At 37.3% G+C, this 25,092-nt stretch overlaps 1 protein-coding gene across 3 annotated transcripts in view; it reads right to left on the bottom strand.

Annotated features, from left to right (window-relative positions):
- Positions 1 to 705: 705 nt before the first annotated feature.
- The window catches only part of LOC113544397 (serine/threonine-protein kinase MARK1), a 58,056-nt gene continuing 33,669 nt past the window's right edge, over positions 706 to 25,092 (bottom strand). The window contains exons 4-19 of one of the 3 annotated variants that reach the window (XM_026943204.3): positions 19,420 to 19,468; positions 19,202 to 19,267; positions 17,501 to 17,571; positions 15,436 to 15,492; positions 15,027 to 15,263; positions 13,872 to 13,991; positions 13,677 to 13,776; positions 12,063 to 12,175; positions 10,129 to 10,306; positions 9,501 to 9,673; positions 8,618 to 8,706; positions 7,112 to 7,267; positions 6,611 to 6,862; positions 4,419 to 4,463; positions 3,939 to 4,328; positions 706 to 3,823 (exon numbers count right to left, since the gene is read on the bottom strand). In XM_026943204.3, coding sequence (XP_026799005.3) covers positions 3,986 to 4,328; positions 4,419 to 4,463; positions 6,611 to 6,862; positions 7,112 to 7,267; positions 8,618 to 8,706; positions 9,501 to 9,673; positions 10,129 to 10,306; positions 12,063 to 12,175; positions 13,677 to 13,776; positions 13,872 to 13,991; positions 15,027 to 15,263; positions 15,436 to 15,492; positions 17,501 to 17,571; positions 19,202 to 19,267; positions 19,420 to 19,468 — 2,049 coding nt within the window. In that variant the 3' untranslated portion in view covers positions 706 to 3,823; positions 3,939 to 3,985. Of the gene's footprint in view, positions 4,329 to 4,418; positions 4,464 to 6,610; positions 6,863 to 7,111; positions 7,268 to 8,617; positions 8,707 to 9,500; positions 9,674 to 10,128; positions 10,307 to 12,062; positions 12,176 to 13,676; positions 13,777 to 13,871; positions 13,992 to 15,026; positions 15,264 to 15,435; positions 15,493 to 17,500; positions 17,572 to 19,201; positions 19,268 to 19,419; positions 19,469 to 25,092 lie in introns of all 3 variants that reach the window. The other 2 variants (XM_026943203.3, XM_026943205.3) reach the window with 2 other exon arrangements.

The raw sequence follows: 25,092 nt of genomic DNA, 5'->3' as shown, positions 1-25,092 counted from the left end.
ACTGCAGTGGTTTTCGTTTTACTCCCCTTCCTGAAATAACAAAAGGTAGCTTGCATGATATTGGGGGTGATTAGTAGTCACACGTCTTGTTTTGTAATGCCATGTGCATTTGTGCTTTATGGTTCCAAAGTCTTCCATGTTTATACTGCATTTCTTCATGTTATTATTAGTTTCCCAGCATCTCAGTTCCTTGCTTTACAATCTCTTTGGGTGTCTGCGGTCACACAGGGTCTGCTTTGAACTCGTATGTCTTAGAAAGTTTGAACATTTTCCTGTGTCTGTGAAGCATTGCCTGCCACTCCTTGGTTAGTCATGTGTTACTAGGCACATACAATACTGGCTTTGTTGCCATGATTCACTGGCAGGGCAGGACAAGTTCATGTAGGATCCATGCTCTGGCCTGAATGTTGTTGAAGGATTCCAGCTCATTTCATGTTGCCCAGAGCAACGCATTTGCCAAACTGCCTCAACAGGGGGCTGCATCTGCTCTTGTGCAGCAGGAATCTCTTATTTTCAGGGATAATACTACATCACAAAACGGCAGGGGGCTACATTCAACGACCCTTATGCACGCTTGCTGTATATTCTAACATGGATATTTTTTGGCTATATTATCAGATAAATATGTATTGTCTGTGTTCTCCCTTTGTGTCTATTTTAGTTCCCAAGGTAGAGAAGCTTCAGGTTTTAAAAGATACACGGTCATCAGGCTCTACTTTTTTAATAGTGGAATCTCAGCAGCAGTGACCAGCATACATGCAGCATTTATCCAACTAGTCGTGTAAAAATGGTCATGAACACACTTTCATGTTATGTTTAATTCAAGTAAGTTTAATATTGTGCACCAGTGAAATGGATGGTCCTGAACAAGAGCCGTGCACACACAAATGCCAGTATGTATTTTTAACACTTCAGATTTTTAGTGGCAAACCAGCATGTGCTTTGCTGCATGGACACAGAGACCGTTTTTGTGTTTCTGACTATTTCAATCCCTCTATGAGCCACAGATAGTAGTATCCACATACACAGCTTGTCCACTGTTCTGGTCACAGTTCCATATGTGATCAATTAGATGCATTATTTACTACATTTATGAAGCATCTTTATAACCCCTAAAGAATTATTTAAATTTAACCCTTTTTAAAGGCAAAAACTTGTTTTTTTGCTTTCTATTTAATGTCACACATTCATCGTTTTTTTTTTTTTATCTCTCTCTCCTTCTATGTGTGACAAAACCTGAATATCCAACATAAAGTATACTATTGCATGTGGCAATGCATAGCTATAAAACAAAATAAAAACAAATATAATTCCTTTCTCATTATTCTTTTATCAAACACTAAATGCCTCTCTAATACAAAGCAGCACATAGCAGGCATAGTGTAATGGAATAAATACAAGAAAGGCTAAGTATATGCAGCACAAATGAGCAAAATATAATGAACTGTACGATCACAATGTGTTTCAAATGTTTTCTCCAGTTCTCAATATTTCTCCAGTGTCAACAGGTTGTGCAAGTAGAGGGTTTGTACCACTCAATGTAATACTTAGTGCAACAAATCCTTGTTATGAAGTCCCCATTTCTTTTTTTTTTTTGTGTGTGTGGCATCATCAGCCTTAAACTCTTCCATGGCTTCTCTGAAAGATTGAAATCTTTTCCCCAACTTAATGTAATAAAAAACAAAAAGTTAAGGAACAACTAAAATTGTAAAAATGTTCCCAAACATTATCCTGTACAGCAATCAAAACATTCATACCACACCTGCAGGACGACATATGCATATTCATATAATACAGTCTTTGATAAATAGCCGTGTCTCTCTATGTACTAAACTGTACAATTTGAAAATCCATACTGGTTATTTGGTAGCTCAGTCAACAGAGAAATCATTTAAAATGGCTATTAAACACGTAGCAGATTATTCTCTTAGTACAAGTGGATAAAAGGTGGGAATGTACCTGCAGTCAAAATGCGAATGTGCCTAATAACGATGAAAACTAGTAGCTACAAAGTAGCACAGTACAACTTGCATAATACTAACTGGTGACCATTAGCTTTCATTAATGTATAGCAATGTTGGCATTTATGGTTATGTTATTACAAAGGAGGATACAAATTTTAACTTGTAGATATTCAGTGTTTGTGTTTATCATCTTCACCATATTGGCCATAATGTTTTCCTACACTTAAAGTAATATTCACCACTCTCTTAAAGGTGGCTGTTGCACAGAATGTACACCAAACCCCTGAATACTATTGACAGAGCGTAACACTCACACTATACAGTGCCTTGTATATGTATGTACCCCTTGACCTTTTCCAAAAATCCAAAATTATTTACAAATAAAAAATATAAAAGTTGTGATTGCATAAGTAATTCTTTTCACAGGACAACCATAGCCCGGGGACTCCACAATGGGGAAAAGTGCAGAGAAGAGGAAAAAAGCCATGGATTTCCCAAAAGGCATGTTTTAGGCTCAACAAGCATGTGGGAAAAGGTTCTCTGGTCTAATGAAACCTAAACTGAACTTTTTGGCCTCTGCACAAAGCGCTACCTTTGGGAAATCTACCTTTCTATCTAGCGCTACCTTTACCAAAGCGCCAGTGCTGGGAAGATGCCCAACACTGCTCATCACACTGAGAACACCATCCACACAGTGAAGCATGGTTGTGGTAGCATCATGTTGTGGGGATGCTTTTCAGCAGCAGGGACTGGGAAACTGGTCAGGGTTGAGGGCAAGCTTAATGATGCCAAATAGACAATCCTAGAAGAAAAGCCTGTTCCAGTCTGCAAGAGACTTGAGATTGGGGCAGAGCTTCACCTTCCAACAGGACAACAACTCAAGGCATACTGCCAAGGATACACTGGAGTGGATCAAATGCAAGGACCTGAATTTGTTAAACTGGCCTAGCCAAAATCCAAACCTCAATCTGAGAATCTCTGCCTAGAAAATTACTGTTCATTGATGATCTTCATCCAATTGGACAGAGCTTTGCTGTCAAAAATGGGCAAAAATTCTCAGGATCCAGATATGCAAAGCTGATAAAGACGTATCCCAGAAGACTTGCAGCTGTGGTTCTACTCAGGAGGGTGAATACTTATGCAACTAGCATTGCAACTAAATTATTTTTTTGTTAAATAATTTTGAAAAAAACCAACTAAAATTAAAAATTCAGGGGGGTGAATACGTCTCCAAGGCACTGTGTATGTGTGGCGGCCTGGGAAAACCCTTCACTTGGTGAAATTTTAATATTTTCTACTATATATAGTTCTCAAATCAGTTTTCCTGAATTGAAATATGTTTCTCTTTTGCATTTATTACAAGCACAAGCTATAGCATTTTAAAATGGTGTTAAAAGTGATTTACAGATACTGTAGTGCAGGAGCTTTACAGACATTTTGACAGCCTGCATCTAAAACTGAACTGATTAAGCTTATGTCTGGTTTGCTATACGGAACATAGCTCCCAAACAACTCAATCAAAGCCTGACATTCACTGTGTGAGGAAATAGTACTTATCTAGCAAGATTTTAGAACTCTTTAGGCAGACTGATTGTTTTTACCACCGTATTTGTTAAACTGGCTCCTTACCCAACATGATCTTTGCAGGAAAACAACCAAGGCAGGATTAAAAAGGTAAATAAAAACATTTCCATGCTGTTCCGGTGAAGTATACTATATTTATGGTTTCCTAAGTCATGGTGTCAAAGTATGTATGCAGAAAAATCCCCTTTTCTTCTTTTTTGGCCACAGCAACAAGTTTTCCCAGACCAGCACACACATAATTCCATCAGCATCCAAATAACATCACTGATTGGGGCCTACATCAGAAGTGAAGGTGATAAAAGTTAATGGAAAAGCAAAACTTACAGGATGAGCACCGCACATTCTGTTAAGGCAGCACCTCGGCTCTAGCCAAATATGAACCAAACTTACCGCTGCAAGCCCACTTTGAGCCACATTGTTTCCTTTCTGTGCCCCTGTCAGAGCTTCAGCTCATCAGCGATTTTGCAGGCAATGTTCTTGAAGGCGATGGATGTGCCTGAAATGCGCTTAAAGCGCACACCGTTGAGTGAGAGGCGTGGTAGCTTGCAAACTTCCATCTCCCACTGGACCAAGTTGTCATGGCGAGCATCACCATGCACGCAGAAAAGCAGGAAACGCTCTCGCTGCTCGTAGTCACAGCCATTGTCGTCTAGCACTTTGCGGATCTCACGCATCATGTCGCCTGGCTCCATGGAAGATGTCGTCTTCATGCTCCATGTGAAGCGCAGTGAGCGTGGCTTTGAGTCGCGAGTCTCATCTTTCGATTCTCCCACAGTGCTCCTGTCAGCAAAGTGGCGAATTTGAGGATTTTAGAAAGACTGTCCAACTCACTTCTAAAACCTGTACAAAAAGTTTTTCCAAAAACCTCACCTTGGCGACTCTGACTTGCCACTTGCCTCCCCTTCACTTGGAACCCTCAGAAAACAATCAAAACACATAATTATCACCATGTTCTGGTTTACTGACACATACACAATGTTGTATGAATTTTCTGAGAGCCATTTTGAGTCACATATACCGCAGGGCTACAATACAAAACAGGAGTAACAGAATGTGCTCAAACAGAACATACAACAAAAAATGTGGCAATGTCATCGAGATGGGAAATGGGCAATCAGAGTATTTTGACTAGTGCATCCAGAAGAGATCCACTTGAAGTGAATTTGGCTACATGCTGGGAAACATCAAGCTCAGGATCAGACAAAGGAGTTTAGGGAGTGAGTGTGCTACTGTTAAAAGGGGAATATGAAAACCAAAAGGACAAATTCTGTGACTGCATGAAAACAGAGGCAATGTGTTTAGAAGAAAACAGAGGCAATAAGACATTCTGCAAGATATTGCTGGAAAACATCCAAAGATTTATGGTCTCAATTTGTACGTTTTTTACATTTATATTAATTGCAGCATACGACACTCTCATTCAAAAGGTCTAGCTGTGCTTAAATGTACATGTTCATCACCTTGCTGCCTTTATTATTATTATTGTTATTATTATTATTATTATTATTATTATTATTATTATTATTACTACATTGATGGCTATTCAGTGACTAAAAAATTCTAATACCTATCAATAACTCACAGCTGCAACAATAAAACGGTCAGGGTTAAGCGTTATGTGTCTCATAGCAGGCATAAGAATGATCTGAAGTAACCTATTATGCAGACGCATAAGAACACAAGTCAAGTAGACCAAGTCAGTAATGCCTGCTTAATGCCGTGTCTCCTCTGAATAGCAAGGACGGTAAATAGAAAACCTAATTATGCTACGCTTACTGTTAGCCAAGCAAGCAATTTGTCTTTTTCTGTAATGTGTACTTTGAATGGACAATGTATGCTTAGTCTATTTACTTTCAGATTAGTCTCCAAAGACATTAATAAATTAGGGGGAGTTTCATGTCTAATCATTTGACATGACTATTACTTAAAAGATCATCAAAGCAACTACTGTATACCATTCTGTGCATTTTTTTTATGACCATGGTGCTATTATTCCTTTGTTCCACAAAACATGATGCCAAAGCCTAATCTTATGTAGACATCTTATTTTTTTTTAAAGAGAGAAAAGGCTTACCCCTAGGGCTAGTCCATTTATACCACATGGCCATTACTGACTGTAATGTCCTGACTTATGCTTACTTTTAGAACACATATAGAATTAAGGGGTGCACATTTTTTCTACTAAGTATACAGAGTGTCCCAAAGGTCTCCATACACAGGGGACATTATCACTTTTTAGCAAAATGTCTTCCAAGTTTTTTCATACTTAGTTTATATTATATATTATTTTTCAGATTAGCCTTTAAGAATGCCTTTGACAGAAGAAGAACAAATTGAAATCATTCTCATGGCTGGATCAAGAAGCTGTTGCAAGGCTGCAAGGTTTTCCTTTAACAGGAAACATGGCAAGCACATTACAAACGACACTGTTGCCAAAAATGTTAACAAATTCAAAAGGACTGGGAGTGTTGTGGACCAACCAAGAAGTGGACGTCCACGAACATCCACATGATGAAGGCACAACCGATGTGGTGCTAACATTCATAGTCCCCTATGTATGGGGACTTTTGGGACACCTGTATATTTCTCTGTGCGTGTAACAATGGGAGACACAATTTTAATTTCAGCATACACAGTGCTACTGAATTCTCAAATCTGATTAGTTGATTTTTTTTTTGACAGCAGTAATTATTCATGCATAGTAATGCATTTATTCTAGTATTATAACATAACAGGAACTAGCTTGTCTCGCATATGTTCCACAACATTAAACGTAACTATAAACAGTTAAAAAACATGACATGTCGTTCCTTAATAAATTGAACATTGTAATTGTTGGAAAAATGCTGTGATATAAGAGGAATAAAACACTTCAGGATGTGCTGTTTCTTGAAAGTAATTAACTTTGGGGTGGTAGCGCTTATTTTCGACAGCTGATTACTTCCTATAACAGCAAGCCCCCATGTGTATTATTCCTTACTATTCTATTCTTAGAGGAAAAAATGAAGAGAAAGGGCAATATTACATTAACCATGTCACGCATTACCCTGTCACACACTTACCTGCGGGCAAACTTGGAGGTAATTTTGCTGATGATGCCGGTGGATGTGCCCCGGCGTGCTGGTGCTAGGGCGCCTGTGTCATGGCAGAGGATGGGCGAGGCAGGTGGGCCGTTGTAAGTGGCACTGCGGCGCTCGTGTAGCTGCGCTCCATGGAAGGTGCTCCGGCTGGACGTCCCTCGGGGGAAATGAGTGCGCTCTGGAGTGCTGATGCTATGGTCGGAGGGTGAGGTGGATGGAGGCCTGGCGCTTGGACTGAGAAAAAGTACGGAGGGGAAATGCTTTATGAAGTACAAATGTGGACTAGGTATGTCATTTTCATATCATACTATCACAATACTGTAGTGCAAAACAGCACTTTATAATATAATTTGTACCAGTGGATCTGCATGGACTCTAAATAAGATCTTACTTCACATAAAAAAAGAAATGGCACCACCTGCAGGCAAAAGTGGTTGAAAGCAAAGCATGAGTGTGCTGCGTGTTCGCAGGCTTCTTACTCACCTTCCCTTGTATTCGCTGTTGTCTTCTATAGGTGGCAGGGTGGTTTTGGAGGAGGCGCCTGTGGAAGACACGGATTTCAAGTATCTCTGTCTTGTAGACATCAGAGCTGAAGCAGCACCAGAGGCTGACGTAGTGCTGCCCGAAACCTCTGTTAAACTGTAGAGAGAGAGAGAGAGACAGAGAGAGAGACTGAGCTACTGAAATGTACTTTAGTGACTACACTGTTTCTATAATGCACTACAAAAGTGCATTATAGAAAGCTGTATGCAGTTTGGCTCATTACCACTGGTTTTCTTTTCTTTTTTGTTGTGTTTTTTTGGTTATTGGATCCTTAATTAATTTAAGTAATTGGTCTTGCTGTTTAGTCAGACTAGTTCTAGTTCTTTGATGTTTTCCTTCATGTCAGTAATAAAAGTGTACTTTCTGAAAACGTATGTATACCGATCCTCAATTCTACAAAAAAGGCAGGTAATGAAAAGAAAATATCTTTCACTACAGTAGTAGACAGTTTAATGCAAATTTATATGCAATACATGACATGGACTGGAGTAAGACTGGATATGTACTTATGTTAATTTTACAACAGCTATGACCCTGACCAGGATAAAGCAGTTACTGAAGATGAATGATGAATGAATGTATTAAACTAAGCTTATACAATTACATAAATCCAAACATTTCTGCAGATTGCAGTTAAAGTTAAATTCAGCCAGTATGTTTTATCATTTATTCTGTTCCCATCCACTGATATACGCTAGGGATTTTGTGGTAAAGTCTGTTTTTTCTGTCTGCCTGCCAGGATTTTTTGTTAGCAATGCTGGCCCCTCTATGTTACAGACTTTGAACTTAAGATGATATTTCGGACTAATTATGCCAGATCTCCTAAACAGCTATCATCTTGTTTTTTGTTTGTTTGTTTGTTTTAAGGGTTTAGTTAGAATAGTGCCAAAAGCAAAAAACTACCAGAGATTGATGATTCTATGGAAGTAAAGTTTCTGGATCAGAGCTGTTCTTTGGATCAGAGAGTTCTTGTTCTTTGTCAGCAAAAAACAAGAAAGTTTACCATGTCTCTAGTGGCCATGCGAGAAAAGTGAAAAAAAGTTGCCTACTTAGACAATCCATGTTATGCTGATGGAAGGATCAAAATTTGGCATAAAGCACTATGAGTCCATGGAGTTGTTCTATTCGGTATCATGAGTACAGGCCAGGGGTGTCAGTGTGATGGTATGAGGAATATTTTCCTGAAGAACATTTGAATGGAATAGTGTATCTGAACATCATTTTTGATCAACTTCATGGCTACAGATTATCTACATTCAAAGCAACATTTCCAGTATGTCACCATTAAAGCAATCTATGCCCAACTTCTTTGAATGCAATAGAAGCTGCAACAAAGTGCAACATAATAAACCAGCACCTCCATATAAATGCATATATAAATACAGTAGGTTTTACACTGTTGGATACAAATCCTAGAATCTGCAATACTGAGTGAAGAGTGCTGACCTGCTGTCTTTGCCATTGGGTATGGCGGAGGAACGGTCAGCTGAGCGCTCACACACATATGTATTTCTGCGTGCCATGCCTCCATTAGTCTGCGAAAAAATGTCAGAACAATGAGTGAGTGAGAGAGAGAGAGAGAACAGGAACTAGAGTGTTCACTTTCTTTAACCTTTATGTTCTGTTTGAGCCAAAATGCCTTAATTAAAATGATTAGTAATTATTTGCTTAACATGCAAGGTTATGTGCTTAGCATAAACATGAACCATCATTTTTAGATTACGGATTATGGATTACACTATAATAGATTAATGCTATTTCCTGATAATAACAAAGTATTTATGTAAAAATAAAGCAAAAGGGAGATTGTAGCAACCAGGCATGTGAAAGTCAGAGACCATCATTTTATTGTCAGTCAAATGGCCATGCAGTCCTTATTTATGCAGGTCAATATTACAGTTCAATGTTCTTACAGATTTGATACTTTTTTACTGTTGAAGACCTTTTTTGTGATTTATGAACGATAACAATAATGAACAATAATGATGGGAAAATGTATTTAACAGAAAATATATTTAACGGTCTTTAGCAGTAAAAACAGTAAGCAATATGTTAATATTTTATTTGTAATCCTGTATACTGAATATTGACCTGCATAAATATGTACTGCAAGGCTGAAAATGAATAAACGTTCTGTACATTTTCCCATCATTATTGTTTGCCACCAAATAATTAACAATAAGTACTGATTGGCCATTTTGATCTCTTTCTTTTGCACCGTATTCTGCACTGTATACTGGACATCTACTAACACTGGTACAATGCATGTACAGAGAACAGAAAAAGAGATATGAAAGAGAAGGGTGAGAGAATGAATGCAGGTTCTCACTCCAGCCGAAGTAACAGATTTCTTCCTCTCCAGAGCGGCCAGAGGAGATGCTGGTACGTCTCCCTTTGAGTTGGAGCTTAACAGCTTGCGTGAGTTCTCACACTCCTCCTTCTGTTCGCTCTCTAGACAGCTGCGCTTAGTGTACGACACTACAGGCGGGACTGAGGGACCCACTGAGGGTACACGCATAACACACACACACAAATCAGGTTGTGTAAACATAATAAAATAAATTTTTTAATTTATTTGTTAATTTATTTAGACTTATGCAATAAAATTATGTATTATTATTATTATTATTATTATTATTGAAAAGAGCTAAACAAATAACGTATTGATCTTTTTTTGGCTCACAGAAATGAACATTTGCATAGACTTGCAATAAAATTAGGACACATTCATGCAAATTTATGATTGTATAATCTATATAGTGCATATATAAACATCAATTCATCAAATGGGATATAAATGATAAACTACATTAAAGTCAAGCTGGAACACGGTAAAGCCATTCACTCATCATGCTGCAGGGTTTGGCACAGATACTAGGCAGTCCGTGTCAGAGAGCACAGGGCACTAAGCATGCTGTACTGACACGCAGAGGAAAGCAAGAGCTTCGTTACTTTACTTGGTTTTATGTCATCCCCACCGTGATCGCTAAACCGCCGCTGCTGCTTCTGATTGGCCGATATACTGCGCTGGACCTTGGAGTGTGAAGGGGACTGGCTAGTGCTGGTATTGATGTCACTGGTAGGGCGGGGCCTGGGACACAGATTGCTGACGGACACAGACTCAATGCCTTCAATCTAAAAAAGAAAAAAAAAAAGAAAGTCTGATCTTTTGATGTTGCTTTGATGTTCAGAAAAAATATATTGCACTTTATTATATTTACAATATAATATAAATAGACAAAAAGACACTAATAAGCTGGAATAGTGATGTCTCTGATGTCAGCTGAGCGTAATGACTCACTCGGCAATGACTCAATACAAGAGCACCCAGTCTTGCATCTTGTAAAACTATACGCTGTGTGATCCATGTATCCAATGCATGGATTTTGCTTCTGTTCTACCACAGGTATAGTTTGGTTATTTTGTTTGTTAGTGTATTAACTTTGTTAAACATTTTGAACAACACACAATAGGGCTCAAAAATTTCCACTACTACAGGGAGGTCAAACATATGGGCAGCCTAATAAATGTCTTAATCAGGCCTGTCAAATGAATTTAAAATCCTTGTTCTAAATTAAGATCGTCTTGGGAAGTGTAATTGCACTGAAAGATTTGCACTGGGTTGTCAATTAGCGGCTGGTGATCCGGATGCACACCCAGCGGACTGAAATGTGTACTTTAACTAATGCTGTAGTAAAACCAATGAAAGTACTGTCTGTAGTTCAGTGACTCCACACTTGAACCAGCTCGCCTGCTTGAACAGCAGATCTTCTGTCGTGGTTTCTCTAATCATATGCATTTATATTAAATTATTTACAACTGATTTAATTATTATTTACAATGCTAGAGACATCTGCACAGAAAGGGCTGAATGTTACAGACTTTTGTAGGATTTTTTATTTTTTAGATTTTTTTTTTTATATAAAAAAAGAAAATTCAATGACTAAAACAGAATGTTTAAAGACGAATTGACAGAGAAACAGTCTATGATTTTTTATTCTCCCCACTTCAAGTTCAAGACCAAAGTGTTTAATCTGAAAAAAAAAAAACTGTCTACACTCTATTACTGTGACTAATAAAAAGTTCTGCCATCAGCCAGTCCATGCCTCAGCCAATGTGCACAGTGCAGCAGGTGGCGGGATTCGGAAGCACGTGCTGTAGTTACAGCATCACCTTTTATTTTCTGGTTGTTGAGCCTCCTTGTGAGTAAAAACCCAGAAATGAAATCTGCTTGTCCTGGGATATAGTGATATAAAAAATTAAATCAAATTAATGGAAAATTGGAATTAATCAAAGCTGTCTTAAGTAGGAGACTAGATTTTTTTTTTTTTTAAAATATTGTCTATTGTTTTGAAGAAATGATCCTTATATTTGGAATTGCAGTTCATCCATCCATCCCTTCTTTCATGCATTCATCTGCGTGATGCATTAAAAGGATGACTTCTCTGTAAAAACCCTTCACTTTGCCACACAGGCATCTACACAGAGTAGCTTTGGCTCTCCAAGGACTAACTTAATGGGAAAAATCAATAACACATTTCAGCACACCTCTGAGATCATTACTGTACTGTATCAGCTCAGTGAGTGTGATGGACAGCAAAAACACAACCTGTCTGTTATCACAGCTTTCTGTAATTATGGGGGTTAGACAGCTGTGTTATAGATCAAATTCTTAAATCTTATTCAAACTTATCTAATCTTATTGAAATAATAGCAAAATTTTTTGGTATGCTTTGTCTATTGCTGCATTATAGAAATCTGCTTTTTTGCCCTTTGTGTCAAAAGATTATTAATCAATAACAATTAATTCACTGTATTTACTGTGAAACTTTGACACTCTTATCAGTGCTGTAATACACATGCTGAGCCCCTTCCCCTCGATTGTTCTAACCTCTGGAGGTTTTCTTCCCAATAAGAGATAAGTAGCCATGACTTCATCATATTTCTGTCCCTTGAGAGCCTCCGTGATTTCATCCTTTGGGAATCCCATAGTCACCATCAGCTCTGAAGAACACAAAGAGCAGAGATGAGCTCTCTATCAGCTATTTATATACAGATTCACAATGAAAGGAGCACTTAGGAACCTAAAATACTAATACGGGTAATGATGAAAGCAAAGAGTTTGAATAATGAAGCTACTTAATGTCTCCTAGATTGTTATTTATTATAACTATGGTTACATATTAAGCATTCCCAGAGAAACACTACAATTCATCTCACGCCATGTGAACAGATGATTATGATGGATCACCAGGAGATGGCGTAAACACACCACACACTTTGACTATTAAACTCAACAGAAATGCTTCTGAAATCATACAATCTGCCAGGACTCTAATTCAATAAGTATGTAATTCAATAATAATTGAGGTTTTATGAAATCCATGTGAACTCTGTAATTCAATAGTCATGCAACCACAGAAATCTTAACGCACCAAATTTTCGCGTAACTGAAGTAGCACTTATTAATGGGGATTTTTAAATGTGCAGACTGTTTCCTTTGTGCTTTTGATTGGTTTATCCCAAACCACAGTGTTTATCGGAATTTTCAGTAATATGTGGTTTGGGAGTGTGTACACAAGTAGTGAATCAGAAATAAGAGTGTCATGAGTTGTATTATGTACTACATTATACCTAAATAAAACCCTAAACCTGACACAAGGACAGTAAATATAATAATACATTATTCCATTACTTGATGATTTGAATGTTATATTTGCAAACATTTCTCTTCTTGCAGATGTTTCTTTTTTAAAACTGATCCATTATATCTGCAGAAGCTCTCTCTCTATTAAGCTGTACGTGTACTCCAAAAGAGGGATGATGAATGATGCTAGCGTCTGATCCTGACACACTTCTACTGCCTGATTTATCTGGATTACTTCTTCTTAGAGCTTTCTGCACTTGTAACTCACCTTCTGCTGTTGTGGATGGTCTCACATAGATACTCCATGTGAGATTTGCACTTCCATAATGCAGTTTATGCCCAAGGCTCTCCCTTGCTTCAGTGGATAATCTGACCTGGATACTGTAAACTCATTAGAGATCTAAATCTACATCTGGATTTCTGTAAATCTGCTTTGTGACCAAGTCTAAAGACCTATTCAAATAAAATTCAGTTTAATTGAAAACTAACAGTGCTTAAGCCACTGAAGCTATGATGTGTGAACACATGAAAATAATGACTGTCAACATCTATTGAGAATGGATTCTAGCATTTAAGATATTGTGAGATGATCTAGTCCTACACATTTTAGTGTTTTTCCTGCTCCCAACACACCTGATTCAATTAATCAGCTATTTAACAGTTGAAGTGGGTGTGTTAGAGCAGGGAAAACACTAAAATGAGCAGGAGTACTGTAGTCGAGTAGTAGCAGTAATATATGAATTTTAGCATCTGGGACAGAGTAATCTGGAAAAAAAAATCTGTCTGCATCACTGTCCTGACCTACAGTATAACATCCTGGTTACTCTGTAGTGTTTGAGTGCTGTAGGAGGCATTTACCGATCCTTTTACTGTCACTAAAATCAGGCTCTGGTTCAGTATACGGCTGCAGCTCCTCATCATCATGGCCCACGTTCATCCATTTATCCTTCATGATTTGCTAAAAACAAAAAAAAATCATACCAACCACAAACAGTAAACAAATAGTAATGTAGATTTGTTAAAAAAAGAAACAAAGAAAAACAAGAATGTTACCTCTAAACTGCCCCGTTTGATGGGGTTCAGCACTAATAGCCTTTTAAGCAAGTTCTCACAGTCTGTGGACATGTAGAAGGGGATGCGGTACTTTCCTCTCAACACTCTCTCTCTCAGCTCCTAATAGACAACAGTATAACAAAACAGTAAGAACACATGCTTATATAATAATAATAATAATAATAATAATAATAATCTGATTGGTCAGAAGGTGTGCAATATTTTTGTATAACAGTGCGGCTCGGAAAGTAGTTCCGGCTGTAACATGAAGGACAGGTTAATATTAATTCGCTCACTCTAATATGTTATTGTTTCTATAGTAACAGCTCATACACAGGGACTTGTATGGCGATCCCGTCACATAATCTAAGACGAATAATAAATGGAATTTTTTTTTTTTAATAATGGATTGTTTAACAAAGCAAAACCTATAATCATTGATGTGGTGATGTTTTTTTTTTAGTTAATATTTATTTAACGTTTATGACAGGAGTCTCGGTTGTAAGCACTTTGTAACAGTCATGGGGCTTTGCAAAGTTTATCAGCGCAGGAAAGTCCTCAGTACAGAGGAGTTCATACTGTCCGTTTTCTCAATAAAATGACAATCTATGGTTTTTGAGAGAGACAGACAGACAGAAAGGAAGAAGAGCAAGGCTGGTGAGGGAATGTCTGTTCAACGCAGGTGAGAACAAGAACTAACTTAACGTTAATCTAACTCTAAACCGTTGTAGCATCACACCACCCCAGCATGCATTATTTTCATATAACAGCACAGTCTGTCATGTATTATTCCTTACTTAATATAAATAATACATTAATATGCTGGGAAAAAAATAGATAAATAAATACAATATTTTTTTGTATTATAATTTACTTATAATTTTTGTTCTGGTGTAGAAAGACTATATTCAATATAATATAATTTGCATATAATTATAAAGCGATATATTTATGTCTTCATTTAGATGTGTAAATTTAACATTGCTTGGCGTGTTTTTCTACACCAGCACTACATTTTAAAAAATTCTGGTGCATATGCAAATGCATGATATGTAAAGTTATATTAACACATCTAAATGTAGACATAAATAATGTATATAGCTGTATAATTATCTCACATTCTCTGATACAGCTATAGCATAATATAAAGGAAACCTTAAGGTTTTGGCCGTCGAAAGGTAGTGATCCGCTGACGAGCGTATACAGGATGACCCCGAGACTCCAGACGTCTACTTCAGGCCCGTCATATTTTTTGCCCTGGAAGAGTTCAGGGGCGGCGTAGGGAGGACTGCCGCAGAACGTGTCCAACTTATTTCCCACCGTGAACTCATTGCTGAAGCCAAAGTCGGCAATCTTGATATTCATGTCGGCATCCAGCAATAAGTTTTCAGCCTTGGGTTTGGAACAAAGAGGTGATAGTTATGAATTCAAAGTTAGCGGATCTTGTATTACTAGTAGTAGCAGAATTTTAAGAAAGAACATCAGATCTTCTAGGATAATTATGCATGGCTTAAATTTCAGGTAATATGTATTGAAATGCTCATTTTCTACAACTAATACTTACCTTAAGATCTCTATGTACTATTCTCTTTTGATGGCAATACTGCACTGCAGATACAATCTGAAACACCAATAACATGCATGTAGCATCAAAAAGGACATCCTAGGTATCATATCAGGGTATCTGTTTACGTGGTCCTCATTTCAGGACTGTCTGACCTCAACTGCAAGTGCTTAAAAAAAACTGAATTAAATAACTTAAAATAAAGTATTAGCTTATCACGATCACAAATTCCCACTCTCAGTGCCTGCAACCTGTGTGTTACTGTCCAGGTTAACATTATCAGCCTGTAGTCATTAGCCTTTATACCACAGTGCTGTTGAATTCTCGACTCAGATTGGTCAGAAGGTGGTGATTAATTTTCTAAAACAGCAGCTCTGACAGTAGTTACAACTGTAATTCAAGTCACAAGTTTTTATTCATGCTGATGAGGCAACACCTATTTATTGCTGTTATAACATAAGTGATAACAGAAACTTGTTCAATGGACATTCCACAGCATTAAATGCAAGTATATATGGATAAAAATTACGTCATGCTGTAATAAATAAAAAATGTAAGTCTTAACAATGCTGTAGTGTAAGAGGAATAAAACACTTCGGGGTGTACTGTTATTGAAAATTAACATTGGGATGGTCAGCACTTGATGTCGGACCGCATCACAAAACACCGTCAATGTTTATTTTCCTATAACAGTATGTCCCCTCATGTTTTATTCCTTACATACTGATTTTATGACATACGTAACAAGAATTTAGGCTTTTTACAAGAAACTACCATACTACAGTCTACATAAGATGATTTTTAGTTGCTGCCAATGTGCAGTGTTTGCATGGATTTATACAGGCTGCCTGTCTTGCAAAAAAAAAAAGAAAAAAGTTCTCTATCATCAGGAGACCGCTGCCACACCCATCTGTGGCTGGGAGCCAAGGGAGCAAAACTGGCCAGTGTGAATGATAGCTTTTACTCTCTCTGTCAATCACAGCAACACTAGCCAGTTGTGGGTATCTGTGAGCTCATGTATGTGGAAGAGGGTAGATGTGTTACACTGCACTGTGAAGCAGCATGAGCAGCAGTTGGATAAATAGATGCTGTTGGCCGGCCTGACGTGTCTGTGAGGAAGCATGTGTTAGCCTATACCCTATACCCTCCCCAGCTGGTAGCTGTCATGATAGGAGAGAGACTTGGCGGTTGGGTGGGAAACGCCAGATGACCAAATTTGCTGGAAAAAATTTTTTTGTGTTATTTTTTTGTTTGTTTTGTTTTGTTTTTATAGATCATTCTTGTGTTTAAATCTTGTGTAGTGATGTAGTGCACATACTTAAAGTCCATTTTTGGTGTGTTGCTGAATGTGTGTCGTGCTTAGCAGTTTATTATTGTCTCTGAATTAAAGTAATTTCATTAACAATCGCAAAACAAACAAAATAAGTTTGGCATAGAATTTAGTAAGATGTCATTGTATATCACATGTATCACACGTAAAAGTTCAGCACCCAAACTCAGAATGTCTTTCTGTGCCCCTGCTTGCAGCTTCATGCTTTGACACTAAATAGCAATGCCAGTGTAGCGTCACAGGCTGGATAGAGGTACGGCAACGGTTTATTAGTATGCAAAACCTAAAGCAGGGTGAATTGCTTTGAAAAGGTCAGATCAGCTACTGGTCTGCACCAGTGCTGCAGATGTACAGCATGAGAATGAGGGAGGCTGCAAGAACACACACACACACACACACACTTAACCCCCAGCCCTCTGATTCACCAATCTTACTGAAGCGAATCAGACCAAAATGCAATTCACTGCTGGTGACTCATGTTTCCTCTGATTCATGATATACACAGCTGTCATGAAACAGCGAAAAAAAGAAACTAACACTGTATTAATAAAGGTGGGCTAAAGACAAATAACAACAATTATATCTCTAGGTGCCATTTTAGTGCACATTCACACTAGGACCACTACATGATTACACGCTGCTGTTTGTAAATCTGGACAGAGAATGAGTGAGGAGAGTGGATTCATGGGATTGATGAGGTTACGTGAATGTAATGGTTGCTTGGCTGTAGTTTACCTGACGAAACTTTGCCCTGGCTTCCTTTTCTTTCATCCTGCCATGAGCCACCAAATAATCAAACACCTCACCTGTAATGAAAAAGCAGAGGGCTGTCAGGTATAGTGATGTTTCTTCTAATTAAGTTAACTCTGATTAATGTGTAAGTATAAATCACTCCACAACAGCATACAGTTCTACCAGTTTGGAAGAATGAAGTCTGCAACCCTATCTTCCAATTCAGTTAAGTTTGCTGTGGCATCTTCTCCAGTTAACATTCTTCTTTACTTTGCATTAATCCAAAGCAACATACAGTTGAGGTTAGTGTTAAGAATATTGCTCAAGGAGTTGGCGGTGCTGGGTTTTGAACTCACAACCAATCAGTAGCCCAACGCCTTAAACACTGAGCCATCACTCCCCTTTACCTTCTCAGAAACCCTCAAGCCACCGATCAAATGGCATGAATGTTATTATTCCTTTAGAAGCCAATTTTACAAGCAGTGCTGTGACACAATCCATGTTCAGACAAGCATTTGATTTTTTTGATACAGCTGATTTGACAGGCCACATTCGAGCCACATTAGAATCTGGTTTCAAATAACATTAAAAATCACATTATAGGACATGCAACTCATCAAATTAGATTTTATGTGTTTTTTCACCATTTAGTGAGCACAGATTTTGAAATCAGATAAATGCTTTTATTGGGTCAGTCTCACGGACCCTGTCCCAATTTCCAGTCCATTCGTTTTCAAAATAATCAAATCTTTTTGAAAAAACTATTTTTCAAAAACTGTTTAACTATTTTTGCCTTGTAGAAGCTAATGGTTGCCTTTACTGCATGTGATTGTTCTCCAAAACATGCTCATGTTACATACTTAACAGGTGTCTTAAGCCTGGATTATGCTTGCATTATACATACACTACACATATGTGCATGCAAGATTGCTGCCACATGCATCCTGTGGTCCTTTGGAGTGACATTTTTGCACTTCCTCAGATCCCTACATGTCCATGTGCTGCAATACCTACATAAAGTGGGGGCAGTATAGCAACATGTGAAACGGTGTCCACAAATGACTAAACAAACTAACGTTATACAAACATTAACCAGTTTTCCTGTTACGGCTAGTGTTCGCATTTTAAAAACATCTCATGCAGCCGTCAAACCAACTGAAATGTTAGTCTTCTGGAACATCTAGATTAATAAGTACTTTTGAATGTAGAAGGTCATAGTTTTTCATTTGAGATGCAGGTCATGACATCAATCACGATAACAGTGCGAAGGTTTAAAGAGAGACAGAGCTCATGTGGTTTAACATCCCTGTGCATGAAATTTGCTAAACAATTTACAGTTACCGACTTACAGACTTTACAGTTACAGACTTGTAAACCTGATGGACAGGGATATGTGCATTCTGAGTTATTTGAGTTACTGTAGACTTCATGTCAGTTTGAACCAGTTTAGCCATTCTCTTCTGACCTCTCTCATCAACAAGGCATTTCCATTCACAGAACTGTTCCTCAATGGACGTTTTTTTTTGTTTGTTTGTTTTTGCACCATTCTATCTAAACTCTAGAGACCCTTGCATGCAACCCTCAGGAGATTGAATAAATGCAGAATGAGCAGGTGTACATATGTTCCTATAAAAGTAGCTGGTGAGGTGAGCGTATAATACTGCAATACTGGTGAAACACACACAGTATGAATTGAAAACTCACCTCCACTGGCATATTCCATTATTAAATAAAGTGTCTTCTCAGTCTCAATTACTTCAAATAACTTCACTGAAAATTGAAAAAATATACATTATATATAAAACCATGTCAAATACAAAACTATCTGGAGCCTATTAAATGTTTAAAACAATCAAAATATTACTGGGGTAATGAAATTATGTATTATATGCTTTAATAATGTTTATCACACATATACATACCTATATTTGGATGATTCAAGATCTTCATTATTCGGACTTCCCTAAATAGCTGTTGAAAAAAAAGAAATATTACTACTGCTGTCATCACCATGTGCAGTTTGTTTTGATTCATGTCTTTTCTCCACCCCTGTCAAGTCACTGGTTTATCTTCCTATTGTGTCATGATCATTTTCACCTGTTTTCAGTTCCTTAATTAGTTTGTGTATTTAAGCCCTTGTGTTTCATTGTCTCAATGCGAAGTCTTATCATGCATTTAGTTTTGTTAAGTTCTAAGCCTTGTTCTAGTTTCCGTATTTCCTCATTTCGATCCTCGTTTGTGTTTCCTGGTTTCCGATTATGGATTATCCTTGTTGGATGTTGCCTTCCTGTTATCTGACCCTGCTACAGACTATGACTACGATTCTTGGATTTGCCCTAATTAAGTACATGCTGAGTTTATGCACTTGTGTCCTGCTTCTCACCGCACGTTAAACCTGGACTGAAGAAGTAATTCTGCTTCACATTAATAATTCATCTAAATAATGGCTGAGCACACTATTGCACCCTAGAAGCTGACCTTCTAAGTGTAAAACTAAATACAGTGCCCTGCATAAGTATTGGCACTCATCATACAAAACATTGTGGGAAAACCGCAATAATAATTACATGTAATAATTCAAAATTTCCACTCAAACAATAGGAGAAACTATCTTGTTCTAACAATCATTCTCATTAGACCTACTTTTTTTTTTTTTTTTTTTTTTTTTTTTTACATAAGAGTATTTTCTCCCAAAAATATGTTCCAAAATTATTGACACAACCCATAAGGAATATTTTAAATAAATGCAAACTAACTGTCTGTCTTAAAAAAAAAACTAAACCATGTCCTGTTTTCCTGGGGTATAAATATGTGGTTGCACACATTTAAAATCCCTTTATCATCCATTAATATGGGGAAAACTACATAATGGTTAACATAAAATCCAGATGGTTGTTGATCTTCACAAATCAGGCAATGAATATGAAACAATCCATAAGAAGATAAAATGCCATTAAGCACAATTACAGCCATAACAAAAAGTTTCTTCATCTAAAACAATTGGACATTTGCCAGGAATTGGACCCATGAGCACAATGTCCCACCAGAGAGGAGGCTGGTGAAGGAGGGAAACAAGAGCTTAGAGACAGTTTTGGAATTGCACAGTTCAGATGACTCTAATAAAATAACTGTAATATGCAACATTCACAACAACAAGCTGTTTGGGAGGGTTGTAAAATAAATAAATAAATAAATAAATAAATAAAAATTTTTTTAAAAAAGTCCTCCCAAAATGCAATGCCTGTACTTCATCCAACATCATTAGAGCTACTCCTGCTTTTGTGCGTTGTGGTCAGATGAGACATGTTTAGCGAACTGCAGACATAGAAAATCCCCTGATACCCCATGGTGGTGGATCAGTGATGCTTCGGGGCTGGTTTGTGGCTGGTGGTTCACAAGCTCTTGATGGCGCCTGGATATTTCAGCCAAAAATCGGGTTGCATTTGCCAGCAGTTTCAGCCTTGGCCATAGTTAGAGATTTTAATAAGATGATGAGCCAAACATGCTTCCAAATCAACACAGTAAATGGTTAAAGAAACAAAAATTCAATGTTTTGCAGTCACCATCTTTGTCTGTGGATTCAAATTTACTGAAAACCTGTGGTTTGAATTGAAGAGGGAAATGTAAGTATATAAGGGAGCTTGAAATATTCTGCACAAAGTGGACCAAGATCCCTCTACAAGCCTCCAATCTGGTTAGACTGCTATTCTCAAAATCACAAAATATTAACTGTAGGGGTCCTGATCATTTTGAAACCACTGTTTTGTAGAAAAATGCACTACTTAAAAAATTTGCTATTTCTATATATTTTAATTTTCATAATATGTATTATATATAATAATTTTCATAAATGATATCAATAATTATAAAGGGCATTGTAATTATGCCAACATGAGTTTACTGAAAATACTGATGCGCTTTCAGAAAAAGAGGCGATCAGTCGTACGGCTCACGTTAATCACGATGGCATTTGGGTCAGTATACTGTATATCTCCTAGGGTATTGTTAGCACTGAATTAATTCACTTGTTTGATTTAAATATTGCACAGGGCACATCTAAATACTGATTTTATTTGCATTACAAAATGCAAGACTTTAATCTCAGTTTGAACAACTGAAACGTTAACGTACCAACTTTAAAACCAACTAATGAAACAAAAAATATACAAAATACAACATCTCAAAATACAAAATCTACAAAATGCATAATCAGTTCTCACAGGATGCATTTCTGCTTGTTTAGGCAACACATGTCCCTTACAGTGAGGCGACAAAGTGCTGACAGGATTTGGCCCAAAATGAGCTAAAAGTAAGGAAGGAAGCCAAGGTTAAGTAAAGCTGTAATGTGGAGATCCGAAACCTGAAATCAAATCAGGAGCCTCGACTCATCATCAACATGGGATAACAGAACACACAGAACCCTGAAATTACACACATGTTACACAGATAAACAGTGTAGTTACAATTCCTTACAGAATCCATCACTGCTACTAAATACACACGCACACACACACACACACATTATTGTGTAACACTGTTGCTACTCTAGTGATTAATGTACACACATCATCTCTTTCCAGATAATCTGATTTGGAGAAAAGCTTAGAAGATGACATTGAGACAAATGAGAGTTTTAAAAAATCCTACGCAGCAGAATAAGAAGAACATTAAGGCTAAAAATAAACGATTTCAATACATGTAAAGTATGCATTATTACAGTATGTGTTTATAATGATTTAATGTTCTGTGGCCTCATGATGTTTGGATGCTACTAACTCTGATAGATACAGAGTGCATGAAAATCTGTCTGTCTCACACACACACACACACACACACACACACACAAAACACACATACACAGTATCACAGACACACTCGCCCAAGCTGCATCACTGACCTACATACAGCTGCCCAGCAGCACTGAGTCATCCAAATTAATGAAATGTCACTTAAGAATTGAAGAAAACGTCACACAGAATAATTCTATCCCGGCTCAGCAGGTTGGTTCATTAGCTCTGAGGCTTTTATAGTGATAAAACACATAGAAAGGTAATACAGGTAAGTAAAAGCTCTCATGTCCTGCCAATTCCCATGTTTCAGTTGCCCAGAAACCTAACTGACAAGGCTACAAAATGGTGGCACATGTAATGTAACAAGAAATAAGACGTTAGTTAGACAGTTAAGTGCTTTAACACAGACTATATGAAACAAACCAGTATATGATTATGATTAAGCGAGTTGGATAACACCAAAAAAATAACTATTTAAATGACTTGATCAGACCCACCAAACTTTACACATTTTGCATACAAACTCTGGAGTTTAACATCGGAGTAAGCTAGAATGAGTTATCACTCAATAATATACCAAAAGCGGAGTCTGTGTTTTCATAATAAAAATGGCAGATGAGCTAATTGACATATGAATCTGAAATGACTGACAGTCCCGCCCCTTCTCCTATCTCACTTCAGTAATCTTGCGGCCTGTGCTCTTTTCTCTACGCATCTTCTTATTCGGAGACTTGACTTACATCTCAAAGACCAAAATTTTTATGAATAAAAGTACGAACTACACTTACTTAAAGTGAGCTGTAAGAGTAACAGATGAGTGCTTGCTCAGCTTATTCTTTTCTTTAACACTGGATTTTTTTTTAATTCAACAATTCAAAATAGCAAATGAAAAACATCATAAAGCAGCCCACATCCCGCACACATACAGTATTATTGTTTCATGACATTGATTTAGCATCACATGGATACACCAGGTAGTGTGCACTTAACTTTATTTAGAAGAAAAAAAAAAAAAAAAGGATATGCTGGATCAAGTGCTATTTTACAAGCTGCTGAGTAATGAGGGTGGCAGCCATATTGTTAATGTAAACCAAATTTGCAGTGATTAATATGATAATTACAACTAGGGCTATTCATGGAGCGATACATTAAATTTATTTAGTTTATTAAATGGCATCTTCTCATTCATATATCAACATCTTGGTCTTTTTTTACTTTTAAATTGTCTCTTGCTTTTATGTTAATTTGTATTAAATTTCACAGTGAAGCAAAAACATGCAACCTGGTTCCTCAGTTCACTTTTTCCGTCCCCCAATTTTTGGGGGTTTAAAGGTAAGCGCTTGTGTTAATGGAGTTGACCTAGAAGGCCGGGAACAGCCCTACTCCTCTTTCACTCTGGAGGTATGAACAACATGCAAAAAACTGACTTGAGTACCTGCACAAATCAATTCTGAATATGAGGAACTTTCCCCACAGAAATATTGACATCACTGTTGAACCGACTCTGAATACAGCCCTATGTAACCAAATACACTCAGTGACCAATTTATTAGGTTCATCTACCATATAGGTGCATTTGTAAGCATGCAATTTCATACTGTACTCCTTCTGTTGCTATGTTAAAGAAAATAAAAATTGTAGTGCTTGTCAGAGGAACTCCATTGGTAGGTTCAAAAGCTAGCTTAACTATTTAGAGCTCTTGATTAAAAAAGAAGTCTGTGCTACTGATAAATGAAGTTAAACAAATCGCTTCGCTGCTTAGCTAAACAATTAGCCAGTTATCTAACTATCTGTAATTACCGGGGCATCACTACCCCACTGACAGTAAATACTGTGGCTTGATTTTTAAGATTGAATGTGATGACCAGATTTGATTTTTAAAGGACCTTAAGTCATACAATGTATGTCTGGTTTAGAGGCAGCGTCATGTGAGAGGCAAGCACTGGAAGGAGGAAGGCTTATGCCAGTGCAAAGCTCCGTGGGAGACAGGAGAGTATTTTTAGAATGATATTCTTACAAACATCAGGGTGTCTCAGACAGGGCTCCAAACATAACAGACTGAAAATGTTTCCTCTGGGGCAGAATCAAATAGTTGATTTGTTAGAGCAGGGGTCATCAGTCTGATATAGATTAATTTCCCTACTCAAAGTCACCTACATCATACAACATATGCTTGTATAAGCTCATCCTCGACTTGGATGGCCAAGCTCTAAATATCTAGAATGAACTTCAGAGATGCCTTAAACTGAAAACTATTATTACACAGAACCATTTTACACATTTATTTATGGATCTACTTGTGAATGACTATAAATGTTTACTTACACTTTTATAATGGTTATAATTGTTATTATTTTTTACATTTTATTTTATTTGAATGTTTCTGATTTGTGTCTTCTCACCATTATTACTAAGGGCCTGTCTGTGTTTCCCAAAATGTAAAATAAATAAAATGAAATAAAACAATCAATCACTGGACCCTGTCAAGACAGAAATAACAGAGGTAGGCAACTGATATAGATAATAAATAATTAAATACATAAAAATAATAATTATAAAAACAAACACGCATACGTGAATACAGACCTTTCATCATTCTCTAAGCAATGTTTCTATTCTGGTAATGCCTGACCTCTGCTACCTGGACGTATTATGACAGGATTTCATCATTATTCTCTACTCGATGCAGGATTAAAGCCACAGCAAGGGATTTGAGGACAGCAAATTGGCAGCCTGGCCCTGAATTTCCTAAACCACTGGGGAACAGTAAATGAAATCTCAAACCACGTTTTTACAAATTACTTG

Source organism: Pangasianodon hypophthalmus, chromosome 28 (assembly GCF_027358585.1).
Source record: "Pangasianodon hypophthalmus isolate fPanHyp1 chromosome 28, fPanHyp1.pri, whole genome shotgun sequence".
Classification (NCBI taxonomy): Eukaryota; Metazoa; Chordata; class Actinopteri; order Siluriformes; family Pangasiidae; genus Pangasianodon; species Pangasianodon hypophthalmus.
This window is presented reverse-complemented; position numbering and strand designations above follow the sequence as displayed.